The sequence below is a fragment of the Cygnus atratus genome, chromosome Z (assembly GCF_013377495.2).
Source record: "Cygnus atratus isolate AKBS03 ecotype Queensland, Australia chromosome Z, CAtr_DNAZoo_HiC_assembly, whole genome shotgun sequence".
Classification (NCBI taxonomy): domain Eukaryota; kingdom Metazoa; phylum Chordata; class Aves; order Anseriformes; family Anatidae; genus Cygnus; species Cygnus atratus.
Window position 1 is genome coordinate 3,404,339 of NC_066396.1, and position 27,947 is coordinate 3,432,285.

A 27,947-nucleotide genomic window follows, 5' to 3' on the forward strand; every position below is an offset into this window, starting at 1 on the left:
CTAATGGTAATGGTTGTGCTGAGATAGGGATGGGGGGAAGAAAGAGGCAATGTAGTTTATGGGGCTTAAAAAATGGGATTGCAATGAAATGAGTCAAGCTTTGTTTTGAGGGACTTGTGTGAATTGAAAATCCTAAGCCAAATACTGATGTTCATTGTGGTATTGGGTACATGCAAATTCTCTGGACTTTTAATGTCAAATTTAGGAATCAGGCTAAAGTTGGTCCGAAGTAGAAAGTCCTTGTAGTTCTGAGGACCTAATGGTCATGCTGTTTGAACCAACTGTTAGCACAGACCAGATCTGAAGAAATATGCTGCTTGCTGATACAAATGTAACCGGGAATCTCTTCATTCTTTCTCTGGACTTCCAGTTTTTCATCATAGCTACATCAGCTTCCTGACTACATTTATATATTTATCTAGAGTCATCTCAGAGATCTTCATCTGAAGAAATGAGTTGCTTTTCTTACTGGTGTTACTAATTTCTAGCCCACTCTAAATAAGTACACATGCAAACTTATTGCAAAAGATGTTACAGATGTGCTTCTTTGCTGTAATGAGTGGTCAAAAAGGGCTTAAAGTCAGGAGTGAGATTCTGTGAGGATTGATGCTTGGTGCCTTCCTTCCCTTTGTAGCTTCCAGACATGTCCAGAAGGCAGTGGGGCTGAAGCAGACTTCTTCATCAGGGACTGACAAGAACTTCTGAGTAAACTTGTGTGGCTTCTCTGGGTTCAAATGTAGAGTTTGCTACCTGAGCAGCTACAGTTGCCCTAGAAGCTAGTTATCAGTGGTTATTGTAAACATTTTTCAAGAATGTTATGTTCATTCGTATACTTACACTGATAGTTAAATAACAGGTAGCTTTGGCCAGGGGAGCATGGAGATCAGACCTTGTTCTACAGATGCTTTTCATCCTTTACTTTGTTCTGAAGCTTGCCTGCCATTAATTTCAGTGGTGGGTCAGCATTTCCTGGACTCCTTAAAATCATGATCCCCCTGAAACGAATGCCATTCCACATACACCTACAGCTTAATGCTTCAGAACAATGTTTCTGCCCATGAATCATGGTTGCTAAAATTTGAAAATAAGAAACAGAATCCCATGAAACATCTGACCTTCAAGCATGAATCTTGGGGGGTGGGAGGGAGGGAATGTTTCCAGAGCATAAAAGTACTAGGATTATCCAGTCTTATTTCTTAAATTTCTTAAAGTTCTGTCAAACTACTTGTTGTGCTCATGGAGAGACAGTAAAAATAAAATGGCTTTGGTCTTCTGTGTTGAAAAAGCTTTTTATTGGGCTGTGCAGTTGTAAAGAATTTCTCTTACGAGAAAATTGATGGCATTTACATGACACAACTCGAATGTCTCATCTTAATTCAGTGATGTGAAAAGCATGTTAATAGCTAGGCTGCAGTCTTCTGCAAAATTGCTGGAACCCCAAAAGAAAATAATTTGGTAAGGTTTGTTGGAAATAGATTATCTGTCTTGCACTATGATTATAAATGCTCCTAAGCATATGTTATGCCTCCATAAAACCTTGTTGATTATAACAAGTACCCACTTTGATATGTCTATAAATGGAATAATAAGCTAAACTACATGGATGAGACTAGCTCTGTCTTTATGCTCACGGTTGCTATTGCCTTAGAGGGAAAGTAGCATCAGTTTTACAGGGAAAAATGTTGCAAAAGACATTGTTTAATTATTTCCAGTAAAACTCACTTTTGCAAGATTCTTCTTTCAAAAGCACACGTAAGATTTTTGTGTTGATGGACAAAACCATGCATTTTTGTACTCCCAAGCTCTTTAATGGAGGTGTCAATTTAAAATCTTGCTGACTGTGGTACTAAAGACAGGCTGTGTCTTCCACTAAAATGAAATCCATCTTGTAACAAGATGCTAGTTTGTGGAATTCCCGCATAAAATGCTGGCCATTTCAAGGCATGATTGACTGCACATTTCACCTTGATTAACTTGTAGGAATGCACATGAGGCAGCAGTCAGGGTAATTGAAAGTATTTTGCAAGACATGCTGTTTGCTTAATCTCGATGTAAAGGGTTACTTCATTCATTTGCATTCTGATTATGGAATCCAGAATCATGCTTACTGTCTCCATCTGAATTGAAGGTATTGATGTGGCTGTGAAGCTTGTACCACTATTTATGGAAGCATGCAATATGAAGGTCTCAGTAAATTCTTCAATATCAGTGTTATATTTGACAACTGCCACACTTTCTCTTATATGGCTTTACTATAAAGCTGTTCCAGTCCTTCAAACTATTCTTAAAATACCAAAAAACTTCATTTTTTCACCCTGCTTGCCTGTGAGACTAAGGACGAATAGCAAGGGAGGGGCAGGCAGAAACATCCTTGAGCAGCTTGCAAGCTGCACATTTCTTTTGTCTCCATCTCCTCTTCCCATATTGCTTTTCTGTTTAGAGAAGTTGCTGGGATGAAATTAAGATATCTGTTGTTGGCTTCTTGAAAGTTTGTGTGAGCCACTCAGCACCTCGTGTGACACTGCTTTCGCCAGCAGCTTTATCTGTGGTGCATTTATAGACGGGGCGTTGTGGGGAATACCAGCCTGAAGACTGCTCAGCTCCCCTCCTGATAGCAGCGTCGCTGTACCCAAATTGGCTGCCTGGAAACATTGAAATGCACTATCTGAAATAAGATATGTCTCCTCAAAGATGAGGAAATAGTATACCTGGTGGGAATAATACCGTGGTATTTTAGATGTTTTAGAACGTGTGAATTGATGTGACCTTTTAAAGGCAGGTCCTGGTTGCTTGCACCTGTTTGCCTGTAGTGGCCCAAGCTGAGTGTTCATCTGGTTCAGTTCCCTGATCTGTCTCCCTGGAGAAGTGATCCCCTTGGTGTTCAGGAGAGAGCAGGGAGTTTCTGCCTCCTTTAGGGCTGACAGTGGCTGCAACACAGCTGTGTTGAATCCCCAGTTTAAGATGGGATCTGTGTTAGACTACATCCATGTAAACTCTGCGCTGGAGAGATGAGGGAAGATAAACCCGAAGCGCTGCATTTTGAAATCAATTCTCATCCCGAAATCAATGCCCAAAGCTTTAAGTATTTTATACTAGACTACTAGTTAACAGTCGACAACACAGCTTTTAAAAAATCCATGTTATGCTTGCAGATTCTACTACTTCATGCCTTCCACTGGGTCCTTTGTCTGTCAGTCCTTGAATCTGGAGTTGGTGCAGTGGAGATTAAAGTCAGATGTTTGTTCTTTAAAACTTAACCTTCTTGTTACAATGGGAGTGTCCCACCCGAATAGGAAGAAAATTGCCTAGGAGAATGTGGATGATTTTATACCTCTCTGAATAGAAAGCTCCTTCACAGAAGTGCCAGGGATCACCTATGCCAGTGTACTGAGTCGTTCTGGTCAAGGGAGACAACCACTTTCTCTTGCTTAGTATCTCTTGTTTTAATGAGAATCTTTCTGTGTAAACTTCATGGTTCGATCCTCAGTCTTCCACAATGAACTTGGATAACCAAGTAAATGGCATTATTTCCTTTGAAGTGATCTTCGAGATGGTACCAGAGCATGGTATGAAAGGACAGGAAGCTTTCTGTCACAGTCTGGTAGAATCAGTTATATTGGTTAAACAGTGAGTGAGTGTGAAATGGTGTAACTTTAAAGCAGTTTCTGTCTTGCTGTGCCATTCTTTCAAGGGTGAAACCTGATGTGCCTGACTCTGATCAGCCATGCATTTAACATGCTGCCTGAAATCAAGGACGTTTCAGAATAAGCTATGCAGAACTTAAAATGCTTGCTTATTTTATTTCTTAAAATGTGCTAGAGAACAGATAACACTGATTCATCTGCTTTTTTTCTTTCATGAAGTGAGACGTTTTGTATCAGGCGATGCTTCTGGCTTCCTGTGGAGTTCAGATAGCATTGCATTTTTTTTGAAGTTGAGAATAGAAACAATTAGAAGTCTTTAAAATCAATAATACAACCAAACTCAACTTTCCTGGACATGTCACTTCTTTGCTTTAAGCTAACTGTACTCTCCTTCTGGGTAAGGGTATGACTAAGATGACTGCAGAGGAACTGGAATGATGGAAGTTTAGATATTCACTGTGCCCTTCAGAATGGATGACTTGCTGTACTGTTGGTTCACTTATGCTTCTCTTGATTTTTCTTTCCAGAATATGGTATCAAGTTTTCGTGTTTCTGAACTACAAGTGTTGTTGGGCTTTGCTGGACGTAATAAAAGTGGACGGAAACATGACCTCCTGATGAGGGCACTGCACTTACTGAAGAGCGGCTGCAGCCCAGCAGTTCAGATAAAAATCCGAGAACTCTATAGGCGTCGGTACCCAAGGACGATTGAAGGACTCTCAGACTTATCAGCTATAAAACCCGCCGTTTTCAATTTGGACAGTAGTTCCTCTCCCGTGGAGCCTGACCTGGCTGTTGCTGGGATTCACCCGCTCCCTTCTACTTCAGTCACACCTCAGTCTCCTTCATCCCCTGTCAGCTCCGTGCTCCTCCAAGACACTAAGGCTCACTTTGAGATGCAGCAGCCATCCCCTCCGATTCCACCTGTTCATCCTGATGTTCAGCTGAAAAGCCTGCCTTTTTATGATGTGCTAGATGTGCTTATAAAACCTACAAGTCTAGGTAAGTGTTTGATAGTACTGCAGGTTGTTTAATTTGGAGGATAGATATTCCTTATGACAGTACGAAGTCCAGGCTTAAATTTTTTTTCAGCTGGGGAAAAGTGGAAATTCCCTTCCCTTCTTAGCGCTAGCCCTGCCCTTTCTCCACCTCTTGCTCCCCAAAGTGCCAAGCCCCACTTTAGTAATAATAAAAAGTATTCTGTTCTGCCAATACCATAGATTTAAAGATAAACATGATTCTCTTTTCAATATTAAGTTACTTCTGCCTGAATGATTTGGACGAAAGTATCTGTTTGATACAAGGGAGGAACACCTCTGTCAGGGCCAGCAGGGAAAAGATTTCAGGGTCAGTAGTTAAATTCCTGCAGTGTAAGGAGAACAAGTTCACTAGTTTGTTAGCTTGTATTTATCTCATTGCAACAGTTCTCAGTGCAAGATGCCAGAATCTGCAGGTGCATACTTCGGGCAACAAACGTTGAATTTTGTACTTGGTTAGTGGTGGTTTCTCAGCCTGCTGGTTGTTGCCATACTGCAGGTTAAAATGCAGAGCATATCTTTTGTCTTCCAAACAACCTGAAGGCTGAGTTAGCTTATTCAAGCGCCTCATTCTTGAGCATATTTATTTGGAAATAGGCTTGAAATTCAACCTGTTTTACCTTATAGGGTAGAAAATATTCTGTAATGATTTAGTAATACTGTTTAGAAACACTCTTAACATTTTGCAAGCTGTTTGCATCCTGCTAAACTCTTTAGTTTCGTAAGTGATAAGTGTCTTAGGTTGTGACTTGTACCTAAGTGAGGCATATGCTGGTCATCCTCCACTATCTAGAGCAGCAGGCATTACTAGCTAGTGTTCCTTACACTACTTGTTGTCACTTGTGCTTGTGTGTCATGACACCCTGTTAGGGAGAAGGTTCCTCTCCCTGTTTCAGGTCCCTCTCCCTATCATTGTCCTAATGCATGGATGGGCTTGGTATTAATGTGTGCTTTGGTATTGGCTGGCTCTACAGCTCATCCTGGCTTCCTCCTCCTTATGTTCACTCCATACAGTAGCTGAATATCTTAGTTATATTCCTTAATTATTCTGTATTACAGCACAACTGTTGGCTCATAATGAACTAGGTTTGTTGCCAGCCATGTAGTTGCCATCTCCTGTCTAATGTGGTGTGTTTTTTGCATTTTATTTCTGCTGTGCAGTTACTGTTTGTTTTTTGGTCAATGATACCTGGAGGTGGCAGTAATATCTTGGAAAAATATCTGTAACAGCTATCTTCAGCTTTGGAAATGCTTGCTTCTTAAAATGAATGCTTCATCAGGGTGTCACTGTGTTATGAAGTTGCATGAAATTTCTTTTCCCTTGAAAACTGTAGGCTCTCTGTTGCATGTTGCCCAGCTCTCGTAGAAGTAGGATTACATACCTGGTCCTGAAACGTTTGGATGGGGACAGGAGGAATGTAACTGAGTACCTGCTTGCCTTCAAACTCTTCCCAGAACACAGTACCTGAAAATGGCAGCAGCTGGAGCTGTAGCTCTGTGTGAGAAGGAGCGGGTAAATGAGAAGTGAGGAATGGCTTGCTGTGCAAATAACGAATTAGTGACTTTAGCTTGGGTTCATGAGCACATCTGAAAAAAAACCCTTCCTTAATAAATATTTTCAGATTGATATGGGTAGATCATAGTCCGACTTAGTAGATGTGAGTGGTTGGGACATGGAACAAATGTGTGTTTAAGAATTCAGAAATCAAATGGGACACATAGGTCAGTGCTTAGAGCACAGTCTGCTTCACTGCAGCTCTCTGAAAGGGATGTGTATATGTATTCTTTTATGAGGGCATAAGAGCAGGTATGGATGTGGGGTTTAGCTTTAATCCACACTTGGTACAATAACAATTTCCATTTTAAATGTGCCCAAATATTTTGAAATATAAAATGCTGTCTAATGTGTGCACGTGAGTGCATGATACTGTGTTTGAATTGCTTGAGGAACTTGTGTGTGTGTGTTTCTTCCACCTGGGCTTTTCCTTTCTGTATGTTTTCCAGGCAGTGTACATGTCAACCTAACTCTTCAGTTTGTCTGGTTTAATGGTGATATTTTTAGGCTCGTTCTCCTTGCTGCTACTTTAAACTGTTGGACAAGTCTAGTCTACCTTTATTTCAGGTCAAGATTTCTAACTCTTCAAGTCAAAAGGATATAGAAAAGGACTATGTACGTACTATGAATCCTTAATACAAGAATACTATTGCTTGCCATCACTGTCAGACAAGTAGGATTCTGATACAAAAGTTATCTTTATTTTGACACATGTCCCCTCCCCAAAGTTAAGTGCTGAGTATTCCCAGACGTAGCGTCCAACTGGCTTCTTTGGCATTAGGAGTTGTTCCCTACCTTCCTCCCCAACAACTTAGCTACCTTTAGCTGTTTCTGCACTGAGTAATTTTCCAGCTGTCCATTAATAGCTTCTGGTGTGCATTTTCCTATCACAGTACCTTAAAATAGTTGTAAACATCTCTCTGGTAGTACTTGCTCCAGGTATCCAGTGTTATATTTTGTTGTGTTTGTATCTTTCTTCCCCTGAGGATTACAGTGCAGCTTGCCAAGCTGTTTTTAATACTGAAAAGTAATGTGATATTAGCCATCTGAATATAGCTGAAGGAATGATTTGGTCTGTTGCTTTCCTGTTGACAATGGCTTGCAGTTCAACAACAATTTGATTGTGTTCTTAAGTGACTTGTGCCTTGTTTCAGGAAAAAAACTCAGTTGCAGGTCCTGTTCTAATCAATGATTTTAATCACCATGGTTAAACCTCCTCTTGTCTCTTTTTTTTTCTAGTACAGAGCAGTATTCAGAGGTTCCAAGAGAAGTTTTTTATCTTTGCTTTAACACCTCAGCAGGTCAGAGAAATCTGTATTTCCAGGTAAGAAGTGTTTGGTATAGCATAGGTAACCACTTTTACAAAAGTTCAGGACAAGGGGATTCTTTTTTATTTTTTGATGCATCCCATAAGCTTGCAGATGGGGGATGATAATACTCAGATAGTTACGCTGAATTAATCTGTTCTGGTTTCTTCCAGAATTAGCATAGAAATTTTGTATATTTGGGTAAATCTTATGCCATTGAGGAGTTCACAATTATTTGAAACAGTAATTGTTACTATTTGGAGAGGTGGTAGGCTTTCATCCCCTGCACATTTCCTGACTGCAGGAATGGAAGGCTGCTTTTATCTTTTGTCCCAGGATTCATGTTCTTACAGGACCTGTGATGTGAACAGTTTTTTTTGGATAGCAAAAAACCTGTTTTCCCACCCCCCCCCCCTCTCTGGCAGCACCATTCTTTGTTACCATAAGCTGTTGAGAGAAGATGGCAATCCTAAAGTCCTGCTTAACTTGCAGTACCTAAAAAGAGGTATCACTTGTAAGACTTGTTTATAACTTAATAAAATAAGAGCAACACTTAGTGATGGAATAGGTGTACCAGTTCTTTCAGTGTGTGACTGGATTATGAGACCTGCTGTCTAAAGAGGTGCTTCTGTTTTCCTTTCTCTCTCTCATAGGGACTTCTTGCCAGGGGGCAGGAGAGATTACACAGTCCAAGTTCAGCTAAGGTACCTTTTTCATGATATTCTCTTATGTTATAGTAGCCAATTAAGAAGTTATGTCTTGATGTTTGTGGAGACACATGAATATAGTGACACTTGAAAATTATGCTTTCTCTTTTGTTGGGATATAGGTTATGCCTGGCAGAGACAAGCTGTCCTCAAGAAGATAATTACCCTAACAGTTTGTGCATTAAAGTAAATGGGAAGCTGTTTCCATTGCCGGTAAGCTTGTGTTTGCATGTATTTGTGGTTTCTTTGATTTGGGGTGTTTGTTTTTCTGTAATGCTAGTTTCCTAAAACAATCAAGCACTTTATTGTTATCACTCAAATTTTCTCCAGATATTAATGTTAACAAATGCACAAATTGTGTGCCTATGTGAGGTAGCTATTACTGCTATCAATCATGATACAGCCATTGCATGGCTTAATTATGTTTTAGCCAGTTGTAGCAAGCTTCATCTGTGCAGGTAACAGAACATGTGGAATCTTCATTATGGGTCTTAAAATTGAGTTTGACATGATTGGCAGTAGCCCTCACTGGTTAGTATATCTATTTGTGTACTGGTGTGAGTTGCTACTTGTGAGGAAACAGTATCATTTTGTGGATGTATTTGTATACTGTTCTGCACCTCTCTGGCTAGAGCAGTGTTCATCACAGGGATGAAGAACAGGCATGTTGTAGGGCTCCAAGCTGTTGCTGATCCTGGAATAGAACAGTGTTAGCAGTCAGACACTTTGGTTTCTACCATAAAAATTACTGGGTGGGCAGGGCCACCTTGAGGCTTGAATATATACGAAAAGGGAGAAAGCGCTCTTATTTGTGAACAAATATCTGAAACAGGTATTTCTCTACCCCAGAATGGGGAAACTCTTCCCCAATTCATTCTGAAACACTTCTGGAAGATGGAAAAAGTAGAGTTTTTTCAGCAGTGTATGTAAAATGGTTGATGGAAATATAGATGTGAAATGTTATCTCAGAATGTTTGCTGCCTTCTTGGCATGTCAGATAGGTTTATCATGTTTTATTCTTCCTCTATGCTTCCTCCCATTCATGTGCGACCATGGCTACTTTCTTGCCTCTGATCAACCTAAATGACTCTCCCGTGCTTCTTTTCTACCTGCTTCTTTAACAATTGCACCACTCTGTCTGTCTTCAGCATATAAAAGGGTTTCTTTGAGGCATTTCCTGGTCAGTACTTCCTGCAGACACAAACTGTTCTCTGTGATAAACTTGGAGGTTTTCCTTTCTTCTGAAGATGTCTTCCTTTCTTCAAGCAACCCAAAAGAATTGGGTCTGTTTTTCTGTTGATATCATGACTGATGATTCTCAGTCTTGTTAATATACCTTATACATGTTATACTGTGTTATGCTGTCCATTTTATGTGTAACATGTCACAGTTGTAGAAAAAATTGTCTGATCTTGGACTTCCACTTTGCTTTAGATTTAAATCTGGTAGGTTCTTCCTGCATGCTCTAAAATGGTTCATTATTCTATTCAGCAGAAACTTTAAGTGAGAAAGTAAATAAATGACTCTTGTCTTGGCAACTTTTCTACCTCAGAGATGACAGTTGTCCACTTCAGTAGTGTTAAGTAACTAATCAGTGATACCAGGCTTTGTTGTCAACTTGCACAATTCTTAAATGAGTACTGTTCTGCCTTTCCCTTGTATCATGCCTCTTCCCTTGAAAACATGCATTTCCCTTGTTCATGCCTCTGCAGATGGCTGAATTATTCTAGGTTTTCTCATTGGCTGCAGTCCTTATCAGAAACTTCAAAGAAGTGCTGCCAGTGTGTCAATACTGCTTTAGGTTGTGCCAGCTCATGCTGCTGCAGTGTTTTCTTGTGTTCCTGCAACTGTCTGTCTACTTCTCAGAGTTTCGACTTGAAAAGAATAAATGTGGAGCATTACATGCTGGTGTCTTGGCAAGTAACAAGAATTTTATACATAACATCCTACAGCAGGTGATTCTCATGTTGCCCTCTCATGTGAGTGTAGGCAAGACAAAACTCAAAAGTCCAAAGAAATAACTTGCTTTTCTTCCCAGGCAACCTCTGTAGACCACTGCAGGTCTCTTTCAAAGGACAAAAATGAAATCTGTCAAGGCAGGTTAGGAATGACCACATGGAAGAGCAATCAGACTTTCTCTCAATCCTTTTTTTTTTTTTTGTTACAGCAGAGTCCACCTGTTTTGACCGTTACGGTTCTTGGAAGAAGCGTGGAAGTCTTAGACCCAAATAACTCTGGCACGTGCTAGCTGCTGGAATTGGCAGCCTAACTGAGCAGTATTAGGCTGTGCTGGTTGTGATAGGCAAGCAGAGCGTTCTCTCTTTAAGTCCCAGAAGGCTAGGAACGGAAGTTCTTAATGTGTTTTAGGAGTACAAGATCGAATCTGACCCCTGAGGATCTTTGCTTTGTGGGAGAAAACATCAAAAGCTTGACTGAAATGAAGCATGTGAGCAGCGGAGTCAGCCTTCCAAAAAGGGAAAAATGGGAGTTGTCAAGAAAAACCCAAACAGTTGCATTCTTCGCTTCCTTTCTTTGCTTTTTCACACATCTGCTGCCTCCATATACTGTGATAAAGCACACATGGGAAGACTCTTCATAGCTACTGTCACTCATCTGGGGCAAGAACAAGTTTTGGAAGACTTCTTCAGCAATTGCTGTCCTCTGCTCTGGTCTGGCAGAGCTGGGTCCCTGTTCTGTTGCTGCAGGCAGTAGCCCTGTGCAAAATTAATAAAGGGCAGTAGTGTAGCACAGCCATGGGTGGCCTTTCCAGGGAGGAGTATGGACTAGTGGCAGAACTGCTCTGGAAACCTGGGAAACGATATGACAACTGCAGAGTCTGCCCTGGATTAAGGGCAGTGGTTATCCTATGGTATGCTCTTCCAGTAAGCAGAAGAGGCCTCCAGTTCTGAGTTGCCTGAGATGACTTATGTGGCAAGACGAAACAAAAGATACAGCAGGCTTTCTGCTGGTTTTGCCTACATACTAGCCATGAAGGCAAATACTTTTAAAAAAAAAAAAAAAAAAAAAAAAAAGGAAAGTGGCTGGAAACTTTAGAAATACCACCTAGACGCAATGTGAAGATTTTCCTAAAACTCCTTCTTGGAGCTAAGAATTAAATGAAACATCAAGGTTATCATTCCTAATCCTTGAAATGAATTAAGTATGGCCAGAGAGTCTGCTTTGTGCTGAGTTGTCTGACCCACTGTTGGAAGAGGTGGCCTGGGTGTGTTGGCTGTGCTGCACTTCTGCAATAAAACTCTAGAGAAGATTCTGTTCAGGTTTCCACTGAAGGCTGGAAGTTGTGTGTTGACTCTACTAGTACAGGAGCTTTTCAGATTGCTTTCCCATATCAACAGGTGAACACAGAACACATCCTGTGCACTCTGTGGGAGTTTCCAATGAACTAGCACACACCAGCAATTGTCGCTGTTACTTCCAGTCTTTATTTTCAGAAGTCATCTTTCACAGTAACTCTGTTTTGAAACATTAGGCTATGAATGTGCATGTTAACTCTGCATTAAAAAAACATGTATTATTTCAGTGTATTGTTTCTGAAGAGTTTCTAGTGTAGAACAACAGTGTCTTGAATGGGATGAAATCTGGCAGTCACTTCTTCCGTGCAACATGCAGGCTTCAGTCTCTTATTGGCATCCTTCTGATGCAAGATGAGATCTTGAGATGAGTGGACTGCAGGATGTCTGCTTGAGCTCCAAACAGATTCTGGGTTCCTGTTACAGAGCGGCTGCTTTCACAGTGACGGTTGTAGGATGAGATGAATAAGCTGCAGTTGGGCCACATGCTTCACATAGCACAAGTACCCTCTGCTTGAAGTGTGCTTGTCTAGAATCAAAAGGGAACTGGGTGGCTTCTGATTCAGTTTGCAAGCATTGTATGTCATAAAACTACAAAAAGAAGCTGGTCCAGATTATTTGCGCAGCTTTTAAGAATTTCTTAGTACCTAGTAGATGTTTTTTTTTCTGCTAACAATAACAAAGCCTGTTAGCTCTTAAATACACCTGGTATTCCATGAGCAGCTCATCTTCAGGGTCCTCACTGGAGCATGCAGGTGACAACCTGTTCTTTGTGAAGCTAGGTGTAGTTAATTCAAGGCAAAGCAGACACCAAGGGATTGTAGAGCTCTTGGGACAAGAATTTACTGTTTCTTAAATAAAATCAATGAAGCATTCTTTGGACATGAAAGACTGAATTAATGGTTCATGACTTGCTGTCTTTTGATTGCTGAGGTTGTGTCCTTCTGAGGCTCTGATTGCTTTTGGTGGGGTGTGGGGAGCAGTAACAACTTCTTATTTTTTGACAAAGCCTCAACGCTTTTTTTTTTACTTCTCCAGTAAACTTACCTGGACGAGTACTGTGTTCTCTTCTACCTTTTCAGCACTTATGCAAAATCCCTTCAAAATCAAAAATGCTTTATAACCGTGGTTGAGTTATGGTATTGGACTATCCAAGGCTGGTATTCCTCAAAATAAGTGTTGATTTCAGTCTCCAGCTTAGAGAACCTCTAGGCTCACTTGTTTCTCACAGATCAGTTTTAAACTAATAAGATGTTTAAGCAGTTAACAGTGGGGAGACTTGGTAATGCTTTTTGTCTCTTCTTCCTATAGGGATATGCTCCACCACCAAAAAATGGAATTGAACAGAAGCGACCTGGGCGTCCCTTGAATATAACATCTCTAGTTAGGTTGTCATCAGCAGTGCCAAACCAGATTTCCATTTCCTGGGCTTCTGAAATTGGGAAGGTAAGCTGTCTGTTTTGTGGGATGTAGGCAGTAGTCTGAATAACCTTGTCTAGCGTTCCTTCTAACCCACTGCCTGATAATGCCGGCAAGACGTACGGTGTTACAAAGTGGCTGCATTTATTTCTGATGCCAGGAAAAAAAGCTAGCTCTTGAAGTATGGTAGCTTACAGTAACACAAAAAACTTGCATACAGATTGCAGAGACCATATAGAGTTCCATATAGAGTTCACATGGATGGGGAGTTTGGCTTTCTTTGAGAGCTTTTTTGGGCAAGTTTGTTATTAGGGGTTGCCTGAAATATGTTAGAAATAACTTTCTTTTTGTGGTGTAAACACTGAAGAGTTCAGACATAAAAGGGGAAGCTACTTTGTAGCCTGGCGGTATAATCATATGAATATGAGGTTATGTAGCCATGTCTTAAAGGTTTTTTCTCTTTTTTTTTTTTTTTTGTAGCTATCCATTGGAGAAGGATTTTAAAATGTGCAGATGTTCTAAGGCCCTGTGAGTGGGAGAGGAGACATGCATTTGCTTGTGGGGCTTTTGTATTTTCTAACCAAATAATACCAAATAGTTCTACAAAAGGAATTTTTATAGAAAGAACTAGTTCATGGATATTTCCATCTTTTCTTTTGAGATTCTTTTTCTTTTGTCTTGTCTGAGTTAAAACTGCACTTGTAAATAAGGTAAATCAGGTGGAATTTCCAGCTCAGATAGCTCCTTGGTGGCAAGTTCCAGGGAATTGTACAGGGGAGCTGTCAGGCTGCCAGCTGCTGCAGGGTGTGATGCATCTTGGTGATGCTGTGCTTGGGCCATAGTGGTGTGCATTTGTAAGGCAGGGTATCTGAGCCATGTGCCCATTGTTAAAAATGAAGCGTATTCCTGGAAGTTTAGGTGACTTAAGGGGGAACTGACTTCTTGAGTGTTAATATAGGGAGTAATGGAGACCTGGGTAGGGGGTAGAGAGAGAGAAGCATCTTCATAATGCAGTTCTTCATGGAAACCTGTGTTGAGGAGGAAAAGTGTGCTGGACTTCGGTGGCAGGAGTTGAGGTGGATGGTGACAGATGTGATACCTTTTGCTCTCTGGTGCCTATAGGTGAATTTCTGGTTTTGGGGAAATGAGAAGTTATTAGTTTAGAAGGAGTTAGCCTTTCAAATGGCTAGCTGACTGCTTAGAAATCTGCCTGGGGATTTACTAAGAAAAGAGGGGAAAGTGGGGAGTCTCTCAATTCTTCCAAGACTTCTGTAGCTGTTGTAGCAGCCCTTGCAGCTGTTGGAAGAATAAGTGGTCATTGATTTACCATCATATGTGGCTACTTCTGGAAGTCCTTCTGGATTGTTGTCAGAGTAGCTTACCCCTCCTTTAAAATCAAAATCTGTGTTGGAGGCATCATGCACTTTAAGTGAGACTCCAGCATAAACTTGTAGAAACTTAGATCTTAAAGAAAAAGTGGAAAGTTCATGTTCAGCAAAGGAATGAAGGGCAGTGCTGACAGCAAAGTTTTCTTAAAACAGAATGAGGGTGAGAAAGACCTAAGCCATTGCTTCTCGATCAAAGCACAAGACTCTAGAAATGACTGCTGGATTGTGTGTGGTCTTGGCTCTCCCTTTGCCTCCCTGCTTTCTTCCTCCTGTGTCTGCCAAAATATATCCCCATGCAAGCAGATGAATGGGAGGTTGTTCCAGCCTTGCTCCCTTGTCCTGGGAGGTGAAGTGAGTCTCTGGTTTAATGCTGAGGCTCTGTTCTAAGTAGAACTTGCTTAGCAGGCCTTTGCTATTCATCTTCTAATTGAAACCTCTGGGGACAGTGTGGAGTGCCAGTAGGCTAAGGTCTTATTGGCATCTACTTGGTAAGGTCTTATTGGCATCTACTTCTCTGATAGAGGAGGGCTTCTGAGGAGAGCAGGTGTTTATCCCAGAGAGCTGGACAGGCTAGTGCCTGTAATATTAATTCTGTAGGTAATAAACGGTACACAACATAGTCGTTCTTCGCAGGGATGGGGAAAGCAAGACACTTGTCTTAGTGGCTTCCTGTGCATTTTGATAACTTTATCTGTTCGTCTAGGTTAGAGCTGTCTTTGATATGGATGGTAAAGGAGGAGCAGGGTGGTAGATTTCTTGTGCTTAAAATTCCTGAGCAGTGCTTGGTCATGTAGGAGCTATAAGAAGGTGGCTGGCAGGGAGTGGAGATGAGATTGCAGGTTGTGAGTGTTACACAGATGAAACCATTGTTATTCTGCAGTGGCGGGACTTGCAGATTCTTCTCTTCACTTGTGACCTTGGAGAGGAAATCTTGAACAAAGGAAGCTGACAAGTGGCATGAATTAGGGAACTGCGGTAAATGCTAGGGAATATGGCCAGCCTGAAAGGAGTAGGTATGGTCTAAAGAGGCTTGGCTTAAAAGCAGCAAGCTGAAGAGAAGGTACAAAGAAACTGATGCTGTTGTGTGCCATCTGAAGGTGGTGTTTGCACCTGAAACAACATTAATCTTTTCTTTATAGCTAGTTTCTCTTTGAGCTCTGCATTAAAGAGAATGACAGTGGTCAAAGGGAAATGTGTAGGAGAAAAATATGAGAAGTGCTTACAGACTGCACGTTTTAAGAAATTGTATCTCCAGTGTAAGTCATCTTTTCAAGACGAAGCCCAGATTGTCTCTTGGTAGTGGAGAACACTTTTCTTGTAGTTAAGTTGCAACTGGAGTGAGGTGACTTGACTTGGTTAGTGGAAGAATTCTGGCAGATTGACTCTTTCATAGTAATGAAGTCATCTGTCAGTACTTCGCAAAGTATTTCCATAACTACAAAGCAAAAAAATCAGCATGTTTTTTTTACTGTATGTTACAACCAGTATAATAGTGACATGTTGCTGTAGTGGATATATGGTGTTAAATCAATATTTCATCTTTAATTACTCTTTTTGTAGAATTACTCCATGTCTGTGTATCTCGTTCGTCAGCTCACTTCAGCTATGCTTTTGCAGAGGTTAAAAATGAAAGGTATCAGAAACCCTGATCATTCCAGAGCACTAAGTAAGTCAAATTAACCTTCCTGATTCCTTACTGAGGGTGGTTGGTGGCTCTTTAAAACTAGAACTGGTAGTACTTAGGAGATTTGCAGCATTTTGAAAAGAAAAATCCATGCCCAGGTTCTTTTTGCTGTTGCTGAGGTATTGTGCACTGATTCAGTGTAGGTCCCTAGCCAGCAGAGAGGAGTATCTAGAGATTTCCTCTGAAATGTTCTCAAGAGAATGCTGAGAGCAGTTCAGTGTAGTGGGCAGTGAGGTGCAGATAGATGGCCTAAATGTGTGTTTTGTTCACCTGCATGTGCTGCTGATTGTCTTGTCTTTATACCTCACTCCCTGATGATTTTATCTCCTTGCATGTTGGATAGAGTTTGCTCTACTAACCGTTGTGGCCAGAAGTGCATCTGCTGCACATCAAAACAGTCTCATGATGCAATTTGCCAGTTGCCTGTGAAGTTACTCTTATGTGGCATTTGCTCTTAACTAGCTTCCTTAGATGCTGAGGGCTTTTTAGATAGCTGGAAACAAAGTATATGTACTAGAGAATCAAGGTTAGTGTTTTAAATAGTTGTGCCCATCTCTAACTTCTTAATTTATTTTGGTAGTTAAAGAAAAACTAACTGCAGATCCTGACAGTGAGATTGCCACAACCAGTCTGCGGGTATCTCTGATGTGTCCTGTAAGTAAGGCTGGAAATTACCATATACTGATTTGTGTTTTCATTTTTAGTGCAGAGTTGGTCTGTTTGTAAAACACCCTGCTTCAGAAACATAACTGGCTTTTGTTACACTGATTCATTAATGCAAATGAAGAGAAGAGTACACCTACAAGCACCTGACTGCAGCAGCATTTAACCAACTATGGTTTAGACCTGTGAATGCCTCAGCTGTAATGCAGTCAGAGTCAAGTTGCTACCTGTGTGTGTGTATTAAGGCCTTTTAAAGGAGTGATCTTGTGCATGGAGGCATCGATCCTACCTGGGAGGGTGATAGAATAATTAAAGGGCACAGTGAGGAGCAGAACTTCAGAACTCCTGGTCTTGGTGGTATTGCTTTTACTGCCAACTACTACAAGGGAAAAATAAACTGATCACCTTGTAACAAGGTAGTGCTGCATTGGGTTTTCTCTTTCCAGACAGAAACTGACCTTGTGTTTGTGACTGGTCTGTTAAGTCTTACACTGAAATGGGTATAATGCCATCCTGAGTCTAACATAACTACAGATCACAAAATAATCAAACCCTGAGATATTTGGCCAAGAAATGACAAAGTGGCTGCTTCAGTAGGTCTTCCTATTTAAAAAGAAAAAAAAATCCTAGAAATAATGTTTCTGACAGTTCTCAACTCAGTAAAGACTTTGAGGACTGCTGTCTTCTTCGTTCAGGTACCTTGTACGTGCTTTGGAGTGGATTTGCACACAGTGACCTAGTGTTGGACACTCTGTAGTGAGAAGTGACTGTTACCTTCCTGGTTGCATCTGATTTCATTGTTAGCTATCCAGGTCTACTTCACTTTGTTTTCTTCTGACATTCTTTAAATGCATCTCCTGCAGCTGGGAAAAATGAGACTGACAATTCCATGCCGGGCTGTTACTTGCACACACCTGCAATGTTTTGATGCTGCTCTTTATCTTCAAATGAATGAGAAGAAGCCTACCTGGATCTGTCCTGTCTGCGACAAAAAGGCAGCTTATGAGAGCCTAATACTAGATGGGTAAGAGACTGAGCTTGCAGAATACAAAATTACTTCAAGTTTTTCATGTTGTACTAATTATTTTTGTGACCTAAAGCTTAGCCATTTTTACTTTTGAGAAAGTACATTAGACTGGGAGGAACCATTAGAATCCTTTAGTTTCTGTTCCCATGTAACAAACTGCGAGAACTCATCTCATAACTGCATCATCAAACTCCTGAGCCTCAGCATATCATCTCTGGAAAAATCCAAATGTGACATCCAAGGATGTCTCCCTTTTACGTGAACAATCTGTGAGGCTATTAACTCTTAAAGTTTAGCATATAAGCTGTGTAAAACTTGATTCAAAGGGTGATTGCTTCTGCTGCTATATAGGAATCTCTGAACTGCGATAATGTTGGAGTAGAACACGGATAGGTTGGGATACTTTGATTTTGATGTATGGATGTCCACGAAGGTTGTAATTGCAGGTCTTCAGGGAAGACAAATGAGGGGTGGAGTATGTGCTGTGGGTCACTCTTTATTGTAATCAACTTCTTAATTGTCTCCTTTTCACTTAGGAAAAGCCTGGAATCAAAATTGCTTAACTTTATTTTTCAGGCTCTTTATGGAAATCCTTAATGAATGTTCAGATGTGGATGAGATTAAATTCCAGGAAGATGGTTCCTGGTGCCCCATGAGGCCTAAAAAAGATGCTGTGAAAGTCTCTAGTCCACAGTGCACCAAAATAGAAAGTGAGTACATCTTGGATATTGGTAGCAAACCACCAAAAAAGCTTGATGCCTTGAGACTTAATTGCAGCTGGGATAATGGGTATGGATGTTGATGTCTGTTTTGTGGGGTGTATGCTAAATAATTTTGTTTTAAAACTAAAAAGAAAGGGTTGTATCTCTAAAAATGTGCATTTGTGGGTTTTGTCTTGGTTCTCTATAATAGCACTTATAACAAGAGCAACTTTTTTTTTTTTAGGTCCTTAAACTGTTAAGTCAAGATTAAAGCTTGTGCTCAATAATTCTCATTGTGACACAGAATACTACTAATAAAACTGGTCCAGGGTCATGATGGCCTCTGCAGTGGTCAGGAAGATGAGCTAAAACAGTATTTGAGATACTGTTTCTGCTGCAAATTGAAACTGCTGATGTCAAATGCCTTTTAAAAAAAAGTGGTATTTTATTTTCTGGTTTAGGTTCCAGTGTTGTTAGCAAACCGTGTTCTGTGACAGTGGCCAATGAGGTAAACAAGAAAAAAGTTGATGTGATTGACTTGACAATTGAAAGCTCTTCTGATGAAGAAGAAGATCCTCCTGCCAAAAGGAAGTGCATATTTATGTCTGAAACACAAGGAAGCCCAACCAAAGGGTTTGTCAATTTTAAAGTTGTTATTCCATAATGTCTCAGATAAACTGATATGCACTTGTAGTCTCTTTGGTATGCAGCTCTTTCCTTCCAGAGGAGAATTTCTAGGCCTCTCTTTGCAGAAGGTTGTATTGCTACAGTACCTCTGTACAGGCAAAACTCTATTAAATAGTTTTATGTCTCACAAAAAAACTTGCGCTGTTGCTGTGTTTGCAGGGATGTTTTTCCGTAGTAAAAGAAACTGATGAAGCTATTGGACAGGATTCTCTTCAGATTATCCCAAGTGCAGGAGCATCATGCATTCTTGCAAAGTTAGCATCATCTTACAGGCTGTTCTCACTGCCTTACCCCCTCCTTATCTGCTCTGGTGCCCAGGAAGAAGGCTATGTTGTACGTTTCATCCATTCTGTCAGTCCTGGCAGGGAGGCACTTCGTTGTTTTCAAAGCAATAAGCTTTTCTCCTGTCTCCCTGTTAAAATCCGGGGTGTCTTGGAATGGTGCTTGGCCCTGGTTTTCAGTCACTTCTGCACCTTGGTTGGCACAACAGACAGCTCCCTGAGTCCCCTGTCAACTCCACTTTGTAGTTGTCCAACTTCAGCACTATGACTGGCAGGGACAGCAGCTTCTTCACTGTGGTGCCTTCTCCCCTCTGTCCCAGTCTGTGCAACTTGGCTGCAGTCACGGTCTGTGGCTTCCATAAAGTTCTTGCTCTTAAACTGTAGGGCCCAGGAGAGCTGCAGGGTGCACAGGGAGAAAACGGCATTCAGTCAGTGCTCTGCAAAGTGATTTCAAGCGTCAGCTTTCTGGTTAGTCATGCTGCATGCATGAGGTATGTGTCTCTCAGTATAGTAGCTTGTCTTTTACTAAAGTAGTAGTAATAAAACCAAAACTCTTCTGTTCTGCCACTTCTCAAAGTGATGAGCAGGTGTGCTGTCTGTAGTCTACAGGAATGTGTGCTCTTTGGTAACCAAATAGTTGGTCATCAACTGCTTTCAGCAGTGATGCTGAAGTGCTGTTGCTTGTTGTGAGCAGTCTTGCAAGAGGCACTTTTCTTATATTTATAAGAATAGCTACAAATGTCTTTTAATGAAGTTTCAGAAGGCACCAGGCCTTCCTTCCATGCTCTTGTGTTTGTCCAAGATGTCAGCCTACAACCATAAGTGTAAAAGGACTGAGTCTTCTTGTTTCTGTGACAGTTTTCCATACTGTTTGGGTATGGAAACAGCATGTTTCATTCTTCAAATCCAAGTCTAAGAGAGGCTTTTGGAGAATAGTTCATCTCCTGTAAACAATATTGCCTGAAATGCTAATTTTGGAAAAAACTGTGGGGTGGCCTCCTGTTGGTAGGAAGTGAATATTCTGAAATTTAGGAGGGGGCTTGAGAAAGGAGGGTCTGAAATCCAAGCTTCTGAAATCAGGAGTAGCATAAATGCACAGTGGAGCAGTCTGGGGAGGAAAACAAGGGGATAACTTGGTTGGTGGGCTGAAGGGGGTTTGCGGGACATGTGGGAGTGGGACTGTTGGCGTTTTCACCTGACTGGAAGTTTATGAAACGCTTTTATGCATGTGGCTGGCTGCCTGATTGCCTGTGATGTCTTCAGTGGTGCTGCAAAGAATCAGGCAGAAGGTGGGAATGCAGAGAGCTTTCAACTGGCTGTGTGCTCCTGGGGAGCTGAGCTTAGCTTGGGTTCAGCTGTGAGCAGAGATGGGTTCGATGCTTAACTCCTGCATTGGTATTCTGTGCTCCAGGGGTTGAATCATGTCAGTTGCATCCTTGGCGAGACAGGTCATCCCTGAGGAGCAGTGATGTGAGAAACTTAGTGCCCTTCTCCGGGCTCAGGTTACCTGCGCATCCCTCCCAGGCTGATCTGCAGATACAGAGAGCCACTCCTGATCCCGACTGGACTGTTGTCAGTGACTCCAGCACTGTACTTTGTTTTAATGCCAACTTGCTCTTATGTCACAGCTGCTGTTGAGAGCCAAGATACGATCATGTTATTATGAAGACTGTTATGAAAGAGGAAATTAGAGTGAAGTACTGTGTAGTGAGTAGCCACGCTATAGTTGTGTTGTGACACAGTGTGTGAATGAGAGTGCACAGCCGTGCATAATTTCTCCTCTGTAACTAATGGCCAGGCCGTTTGTAACATCCCATGCTGTTTGAAACAGGGTTCTCATGTATCAGCCATCTACTGTCAGAGTGCCCAGCGTGACAACGGTTGATACTGCTGCTATTCCTCCTTCGTTAACAGACTACCCAGTGCCATTCCATCACCCACCAATATCCAGTATTTCCTCGGACTTGCCAGGTAGGTGCTGTCTATTTTTCACGTGCATTCAGACAGCCTTATTAATCTGTGGGGTGGGTAAAAAATTGGAGATGAAGTTTTTTAAATGGGACAAGACTGTATGTAGCATTGCACTGATGTGATGTCTAGACAAGTCTAGTACAAGCTGTCTTCCCAGTGTGAGACTGTTTCAACAGTGATGTGAAAAACCTTGTTTCTGGGGTATGCCCTGACACTGGCGCTCTGGAATGGCAGCCAGAAACACTTCTTGCTGTATTCAGTTAGACTTTGTGTAAATGTCCGATTGTTACATGTGGTAGATGTGAGGGAGAGTAGCTGCTTGTATAAGTTATAGAAATATAATGGTACTGACTCATCCCAGCCCTTAATGTAGAGATTTCTGCTAGCCGATTCTAGTGGTGTTCTGTCTAGACTGTATGAAAAAGGTTAAGGTGAGCTACAATATGTAAGCTGACCTCTATTGACTTTCTTTACCTAGACATACCCTAAATGCCTATGATGTATTCTTCAACACTGCTGCTAAATATCAGACAAAAGGTGGGGATACTGATTGTTTTCTATCCTGGCTCCTTGAAAAGAATTGTGTAGGGGGACTCTGGGGGTTCTCTTTGCCAGCCGTAGTGAACCCAGAGCCCAGGAAACGGTGACTTGTGACAAGAGGTGTCACGTGGGCCTCCTGTACTTCCCTCACCTGCTCCATTGCCTGTCTCCATTTCTCCCCTGCAACATCTCTGGGTTTTTTCCTCTTCTTTCAGTACCGGTTTGGCAAGGGGATGGATATCATTCCCTTTGTTTCTCTGTCCATTTTGGTTGCCTTACTGCTCCCTCCCTCCACTTCTCCCTTGGTAAGAAATCTGTTGTATTTCCAAATTGGATAGGAGACTAAGCTGAGAGAACGGAAGCCTAGAACTGTTTTGTTCATCTTTATCAACTGAAGTTTGAGCATATGCATGACCAAAAGCTCTGAATTCTATAAAAGCAGCTGGGCTTAAAACTCCTTCAAAATTTGTCTTTAACTTTCTCTGATGGAGGAAAGGAGAGATGCCACTGGCCAGAACAAAGTTGGAGGGTAATGGGAGAGGGAGGGAGGAAGCTTACCATTTCTTTCTGTTGACATAGCAAACACAAGGCCAAGATTTCAAAACAAAACAAAAAAGGCTGTGATTTCTCATTGGTTTCATATTTTTAAACATCTTGCTTTAAATGCTTACACACTAATGGTGTATAAGACGGGCACTGTTTCTCACTGCTCTTAGAGGATATACCTTGAACTACTTGTAGTTTCCTCTTCTTCATTCCTTTTATCTGTCTAGACACAAAGCGGGGATGATATTAGAAATGTTTCCTTATTGGCTGCCCATGGGTGGAGGAAGAGACCTGCTGCTTGTTTTTGGACTTGTGCATGTTGTGACTTTACTTCATTCCAGCATCTTTAATGTGATGACACTCTTCATGTCCCAGTTTGGCCAAGTCAGGTACAATATGCAGTGAAACTTGCATTATGAACCAACAGCTCCAAATGGCAACCTCCATCTAAGCAACCACATTGAACCACCCTGCAATATCCAGTGAATAATACATCATTGTCATTCTCATTCTTAAAAAGAGCCACTTGTACTAGAAAACATGTTTTGCTGCTGCCTGAAGTCGTTGAAAGTGGTGTCACAGTGATACACTTCATTTAGAAACTGTATAGCAATTGCAAAATCTGTTCTACGACAACAACAACAAAGTTCCTTAAACTTGTTGTTTATGAAGTGAAGAAAGATGCATCAGTTTATTATCTTTCTCTTCTTTCTAGGTCTGGATTTTCTTTCACTAATCCCAGTTGATTCACAGGTATGTTTTTTGAACTGCTGTGGGCTTAACTTCTAAGCCTGTTTTTTGTGACATGCTGCTTGAGTAACTGTCAGGATGTTGTCATCCATATCGTGCTTGCAGTCCACTTGTTTAGACCTAACCACAGACCAGGACAACGCATTTGCCCAACAAGAGGTGGTAAAAAGAAAAGATGCATAGAGAGGATTCAGTTTGACTTCACTATGACAAATCCAGGCACAGGAAACTACTGATAGTTTGCCTTACAGAAGCAGATATTTGCATACATGGTGCTGCCATGAATACAACCATGTATTCATGCTCTTAGTTCACACTGTATCTGCAGGCCAGATTAATTTTTGTAAGCATACTTCACAGTTGGTTTTGATATCAGTTGTGGATTGAGTTCTAATGATGTTGATTTCTAGTGATGGGATCTTCAGTAGTTTGGGCACGTTACTGAACACTTTCACAAGTCCCTTAGCGTGATTACTGATGCCTTACTTATCATCACTTACTTACAATCCAAAGCCAACGGAGTTTATGCAAATTTTGTAGGTCAAAGGTAACCAGTTAGTGCTTTTCCTTCCCTGGAAACAAACTTTATACAGTTAAGAATGTAAGAATCTAGTTACAGTAAGAACCACAGATGGGCTACAACCTTCAAGGGGGAACACTGTCTCACTAAGATAGTATTCAGACCTGGGGTCTCGTAAGAGCAGAGCTGAGGGGGAGAATCACCTCCCTTGACCTGCTGGCCTTGAGTTGCAGCCCAGGATATGATTGGCTTTCTGGGCTGCAAGTACACTGCTAGTTCCTATCTAGCTTTTCATCCACCAGCACTCCCAGGTCCTTCTCGGCAGAACTGCTCTCAACCCATTCCTCCCTCAGTCTGTGCTGGTACTGGGGATCACCCTGACCCATGTGCAGGACCTTGCTCTGCTCTTCAAGCCTGTTAAGGTCCCTCTGGATGGCATCCCATCTTTCTAGTGCATCAAATGCACCACTGAGCTTGGTGTTAACCTGCGATTTGCTGAGGGTGCACCCCATCCCACTGTCCATGTTATTAGTGAAGACACTAAATTTATTCACAAAAATTCTAAATAGTGCTGGTTCCAGTATGGACTCTTAGGGGATGCCATTCATTACAGGTTTCCAGTTGGATGCTATGGTGGGGGCCATGGTCATGGTAGTGTTTCCTAATGTGCCAGTAAATGCTCAAGCTAGCCTGCTAACAGGAGAAAGAACAGGGAGGATGAGGAAGGAAGGGTTTGTGCTACCACCTCTGCTTGCTTACTTGCTGTTTTGCAGAACTCTGGTCTTGCTGTGCATGTGTTAATGAAGTTCTGCTAGTAACCTGTTTTGTGCTTGTTGTAGGGAAGATGTATCTTCAGAGCATACATTTCCCTTGTGCAGTTAGTCTCTTCATTCTTCATTGTTTGTTTCAAACAGTACTGTCCTCCTATGTTTTTGGATAGTCTCACCTCAACCTTAACAAGCAGCACGCCTGGCAGCATCATCACATCAACCAGTCACCACGAGAGCAGCACGCACGTTAGCTCCTCCAGCAGGAGCGAGACAGGAGTTATAACCAGCAGCGGAGGAAGTGCTCCAGACATCATCTCACTGGACTGAAACAAGAGGCAGCCTTGGAACTCCAGGAGAAATTGCACAGAGCTGCTTGTTGTATCTCTGGAACTTCAGCATCTCGGAAGTTAACGCTGATATTTATTGAAAGGATTTGCCTTCCAGAAATGGAGTAAACTCATCTACACTAGGAACGGAAGTGATAGAATTTTTTTTTTCCTTGCTCGTTAAGTAGCTGATATAGGAAAGGCCCCTTCAGAACATGCTTTTGGCGTGTTCTGGGGAAACTGACTTTTTGTTGTTGGATAGATTCCACAAGTGGTTTTTAATTTTGTTGTAAAACACAGCAATAATGTAAAAACAAACTTTTTTTAAATAAAAAGGCACTTAACCACTCTAGAACAACAACCTGGACAATGGTGCAGAAGTGTATGCATTGGTGAGTTTTTAATATTTTCACTGGGGCCTGTAATAAACTTCATTTAAAACAATGAAGCTTTGTGAAATAGCCATGACTTGTGTTTTATGTTTCCTGCTCCCCACTTTCCCCTTACTGGGGAAGGTAGGGAAAGCCTCTGTAAATGTGTTTTTTTTCCTTGATTTCATGTTGTTCACAAATGTAACACTCCAAACTGTGACTTCTTCCTCTTTAATGTGTTTTGAGCTGGGGAGGGAACAAACTATCTATGCAAACCTTGCATTATACAACCTCTGTGTGCTGCCATGTCAGAAGTGGGACACCTCCCCATCACCACCAAAACCCCCAAACTATGCACAGTTGAGCCATAGCTGAGTTTCTGGTTTGGTAACTTTAAGAGGTGATGGAAAGAAAACCTTTTACCTCCTTAAAGTCCTTGGTGCCCTTCTGTGCTGTTACCACACCCCGAGATGCACCACTGAGTTGCATGCTTTCTATGGTACCCATGTGGAGACTGCAGCGATTACATTCTCCAGAGCAGAACTGTTTTCTAGTATGCCTTGCCCATGGCTTTGCCACTTTAGTAACTGCTGCGTTCTGCTTGGGCATGCTGCAGTCTGACTTGCCACAGTGGAATCATGGCTTTTGGGAAGAAAAAAGCTGTAGCTGCACACTGTTCCCACCAAACTGGAACTAGGGTTAGGATTTAACGATGCTTTGTCCTGTAGTAGAAAAGCCATGATTAAAAGGCCCCATAATCAGCTAGAAATAACTTCCTCCTCTCTTACTACTCTGAATTTGCCGCTTTGTTCAGTATATGCGGTGTCTCCTTGCACGTTTCTAAGGATAATGTTGGCAGTACTGTATTGGAAGAGGTTACAGACCAGGAAAATCAACTAATTTCCATAGAGCTGGAAAAATGATACTGTCATTATATGTTGACATAGCAACTTTTCCAAGTGTTGTTTCTGAGTAACTGTATTTGAGATTACTCTTTTCCCTAGTTACCAGCGTTCATTTTGCGCCAATTTTGTTCTGTATTTTTGTATTTCTTTAGTCAGATGTCTGGTGCTTTTTGCTTTCCGTTACTGTTACAGTATTTGAACTAAGTATATGGATAAGAAATATTGAAGCAGGATGTATTGTACCTCTTGTCTGCCCTGTACTCCCATCTGTAATGCTGCATTGCTATTCTTCATTGCCTTTTTTGTATTATCTTTCACATCAATCTTCAATTCACTGGTTGGTCTTAATATTGCATCCATTTTCTTCTCCTTTCCTTATCTGTTAAATTTTTGTACCTGTTAAGGATCAGTTTTTAGCATGATTTATTTCCAATAAAGCCATGCTACTCATGAATTTTTTTCCTAATGCCCTGCAGCTGATCAGTGCTCTCTGCATCACAACTGCACAATAACTTAAACTAGAAACAGAGGGGGGAGAGGTTTGAGAGCCATTGTGAATAAACTGTTTAAACTTACCTGTTTTACTGAAGATGCTGTTTGTACTATTAATCACAAACCAATCTGGCTGAAGTGAGGTAAGCATCTTACAAATACTTCAGAAAACTTAACGCAAGGGTAAGTGCTAATTTTAGGACATACGCTCTAAAAAAAAATTGGTGTTATTTATAAAAATACAGTTAGAATATTATTAAAAGCACGTGAAATGTGTCCAGTTGACTGATGATAAAGGGCTGTGTTCTCTAGCCAGTCAGGGCAGGACTTTTGCAGCTGCCGTTAGTTTTAAATAAACCTTCTAGACCTATGACAGCCCTATCAAATGCAAACTTAAGGGATGTGTGTTCTACCCATCTAGGAGAGAACTAAACTGTTAGGGCAGTGTAAGGCAAGCATTAATGTGAACAGTGTAGTTTTCCTACCATGTTGATATAAACACAGTAATTATCAAGCTTTAGTAATACCTAAATCCTTTAATTTACTTGTTTGTGCATGATACGCATCAATGAGCTGAAATAGTGTGGTACAGTCGTGACTTATTTGATTTTTTTTTTTTTCCACCAGACAATAAAGCCTTCATTTAAGTAGTGGTGGGTGCAGAGGAGACGGGGAGTCCCAGCTTAATGGCACAGGTCTTGATTCCAGGTGTGCTTCTCTGATAAGCACACCTGTCCGTTGTATCTAGATTAGTTTTTGCTTTACTCTTCCTTAAACAAGTCCTACATGGCAGTTAAAATGCATCTGACTATTTATCAAAGTACTTTGGCCAGGAGAACATCTGGCAGAAAAGGTCCAATGACTTCTTACCTCTTTCCGCTAAGGAAGTATCTGGTTCTGTGAGTGGACTCAGAGAATGACCATCACACATGAATAACCACCACACAAACACAGCCGTGCTGCAAGAGAGCGCCCTTTTTTCCACCCATGTGTATGCTGCATCTTTTTCTGCATTTGCTGAAAGTGATCTTATTTAGCAGGGCTAGCTTAAATGTGAGTCTCAGAGAGGCCATACCTGTATACCTGAGGACTATTAGCTCGAACTGGTTTACAAGCTTTCATGCTTCTACAAAGCTGTCCAAAACAATTATGTCATGTTGGCAGGGCTTTGCCCAGCGATACAGCACTGACCACGTGAGGTTCTGTACCTGTCCAGCAGCAAGAACTGCGGCACTTCCACTTGTAAATCTGCTTTTAAGTCTAGGCTCTGGATGCTAGGAAGCTTACCTGTGACTGCAAGCCTTTCACTATCAGTCTTCAACAACACAGAGGATTCAAGTTTGGA

General features: G+C 41.4%; 1 protein-coding gene across 4 annotated transcripts in view; it reads left to right on the forward strand.

Annotated features, from left to right (window-relative positions):
* Positions 1 to 26,564, forward strand: part of PIAS2 (protein inhibitor of activated STAT 2) — a 30,673-nt gene extending 4,109 nt beyond the window's left edge. The window contains exons 2-15 of one of the 4 annotated variants that reach the window (XR_004780686.2): positions 4,172 to 4,646; positions 7,476 to 7,560; positions 8,197 to 8,247; positions 8,373 to 8,463; positions 12,873 to 13,007; positions 15,929 to 16,034; positions 16,633 to 16,706; positions 17,579 to 17,739; positions 18,319 to 18,452; positions 18,905 to 19,076; positions 21,243 to 21,382; positions 21,861 to 21,919; positions 23,184 to 23,221; positions 24,653 to 24,668. Coding sequence is in view for 3 of the 4 variants with exons in the window: in XM_035559934.2 (XP_035415827.1) it covers positions 4,172 to 4,646; positions 7,476 to 7,560; positions 8,197 to 8,247; positions 8,373 to 8,463; positions 12,873 to 13,007; positions 15,929 to 16,034; positions 16,633 to 16,706; positions 17,579 to 17,739; positions 18,319 to 18,452; positions 18,905 to 19,076; positions 21,243 to 21,382; positions 23,184 to 23,221; positions 24,653 to 24,835 (1,845 nt within the window). In the remaining variant the exon portion in view is untranslated. Of the gene's footprint in view, positions 1 to 4,171; positions 4,647 to 7,475; positions 7,561 to 8,196; positions 8,248 to 8,372; positions 8,464 to 12,872; positions 13,008 to 15,928; positions 16,035 to 16,632; positions 16,707 to 17,578; positions 17,740 to 18,318; positions 18,453 to 18,904; positions 19,077 to 21,242; positions 21,383 to 21,860; positions 21,920 to 22,695; positions 22,858 to 23,183; positions 23,222 to 24,652 lie in introns of those variants that run through there. The other 3 variants (XM_035559936.2, XM_035559934.2, XM_050716192.1) reach the window with 3 other exon arrangements.
* The last annotated feature ends 1,383 nt before the right edge of the window (positions 26,565 to 27,947 follow it).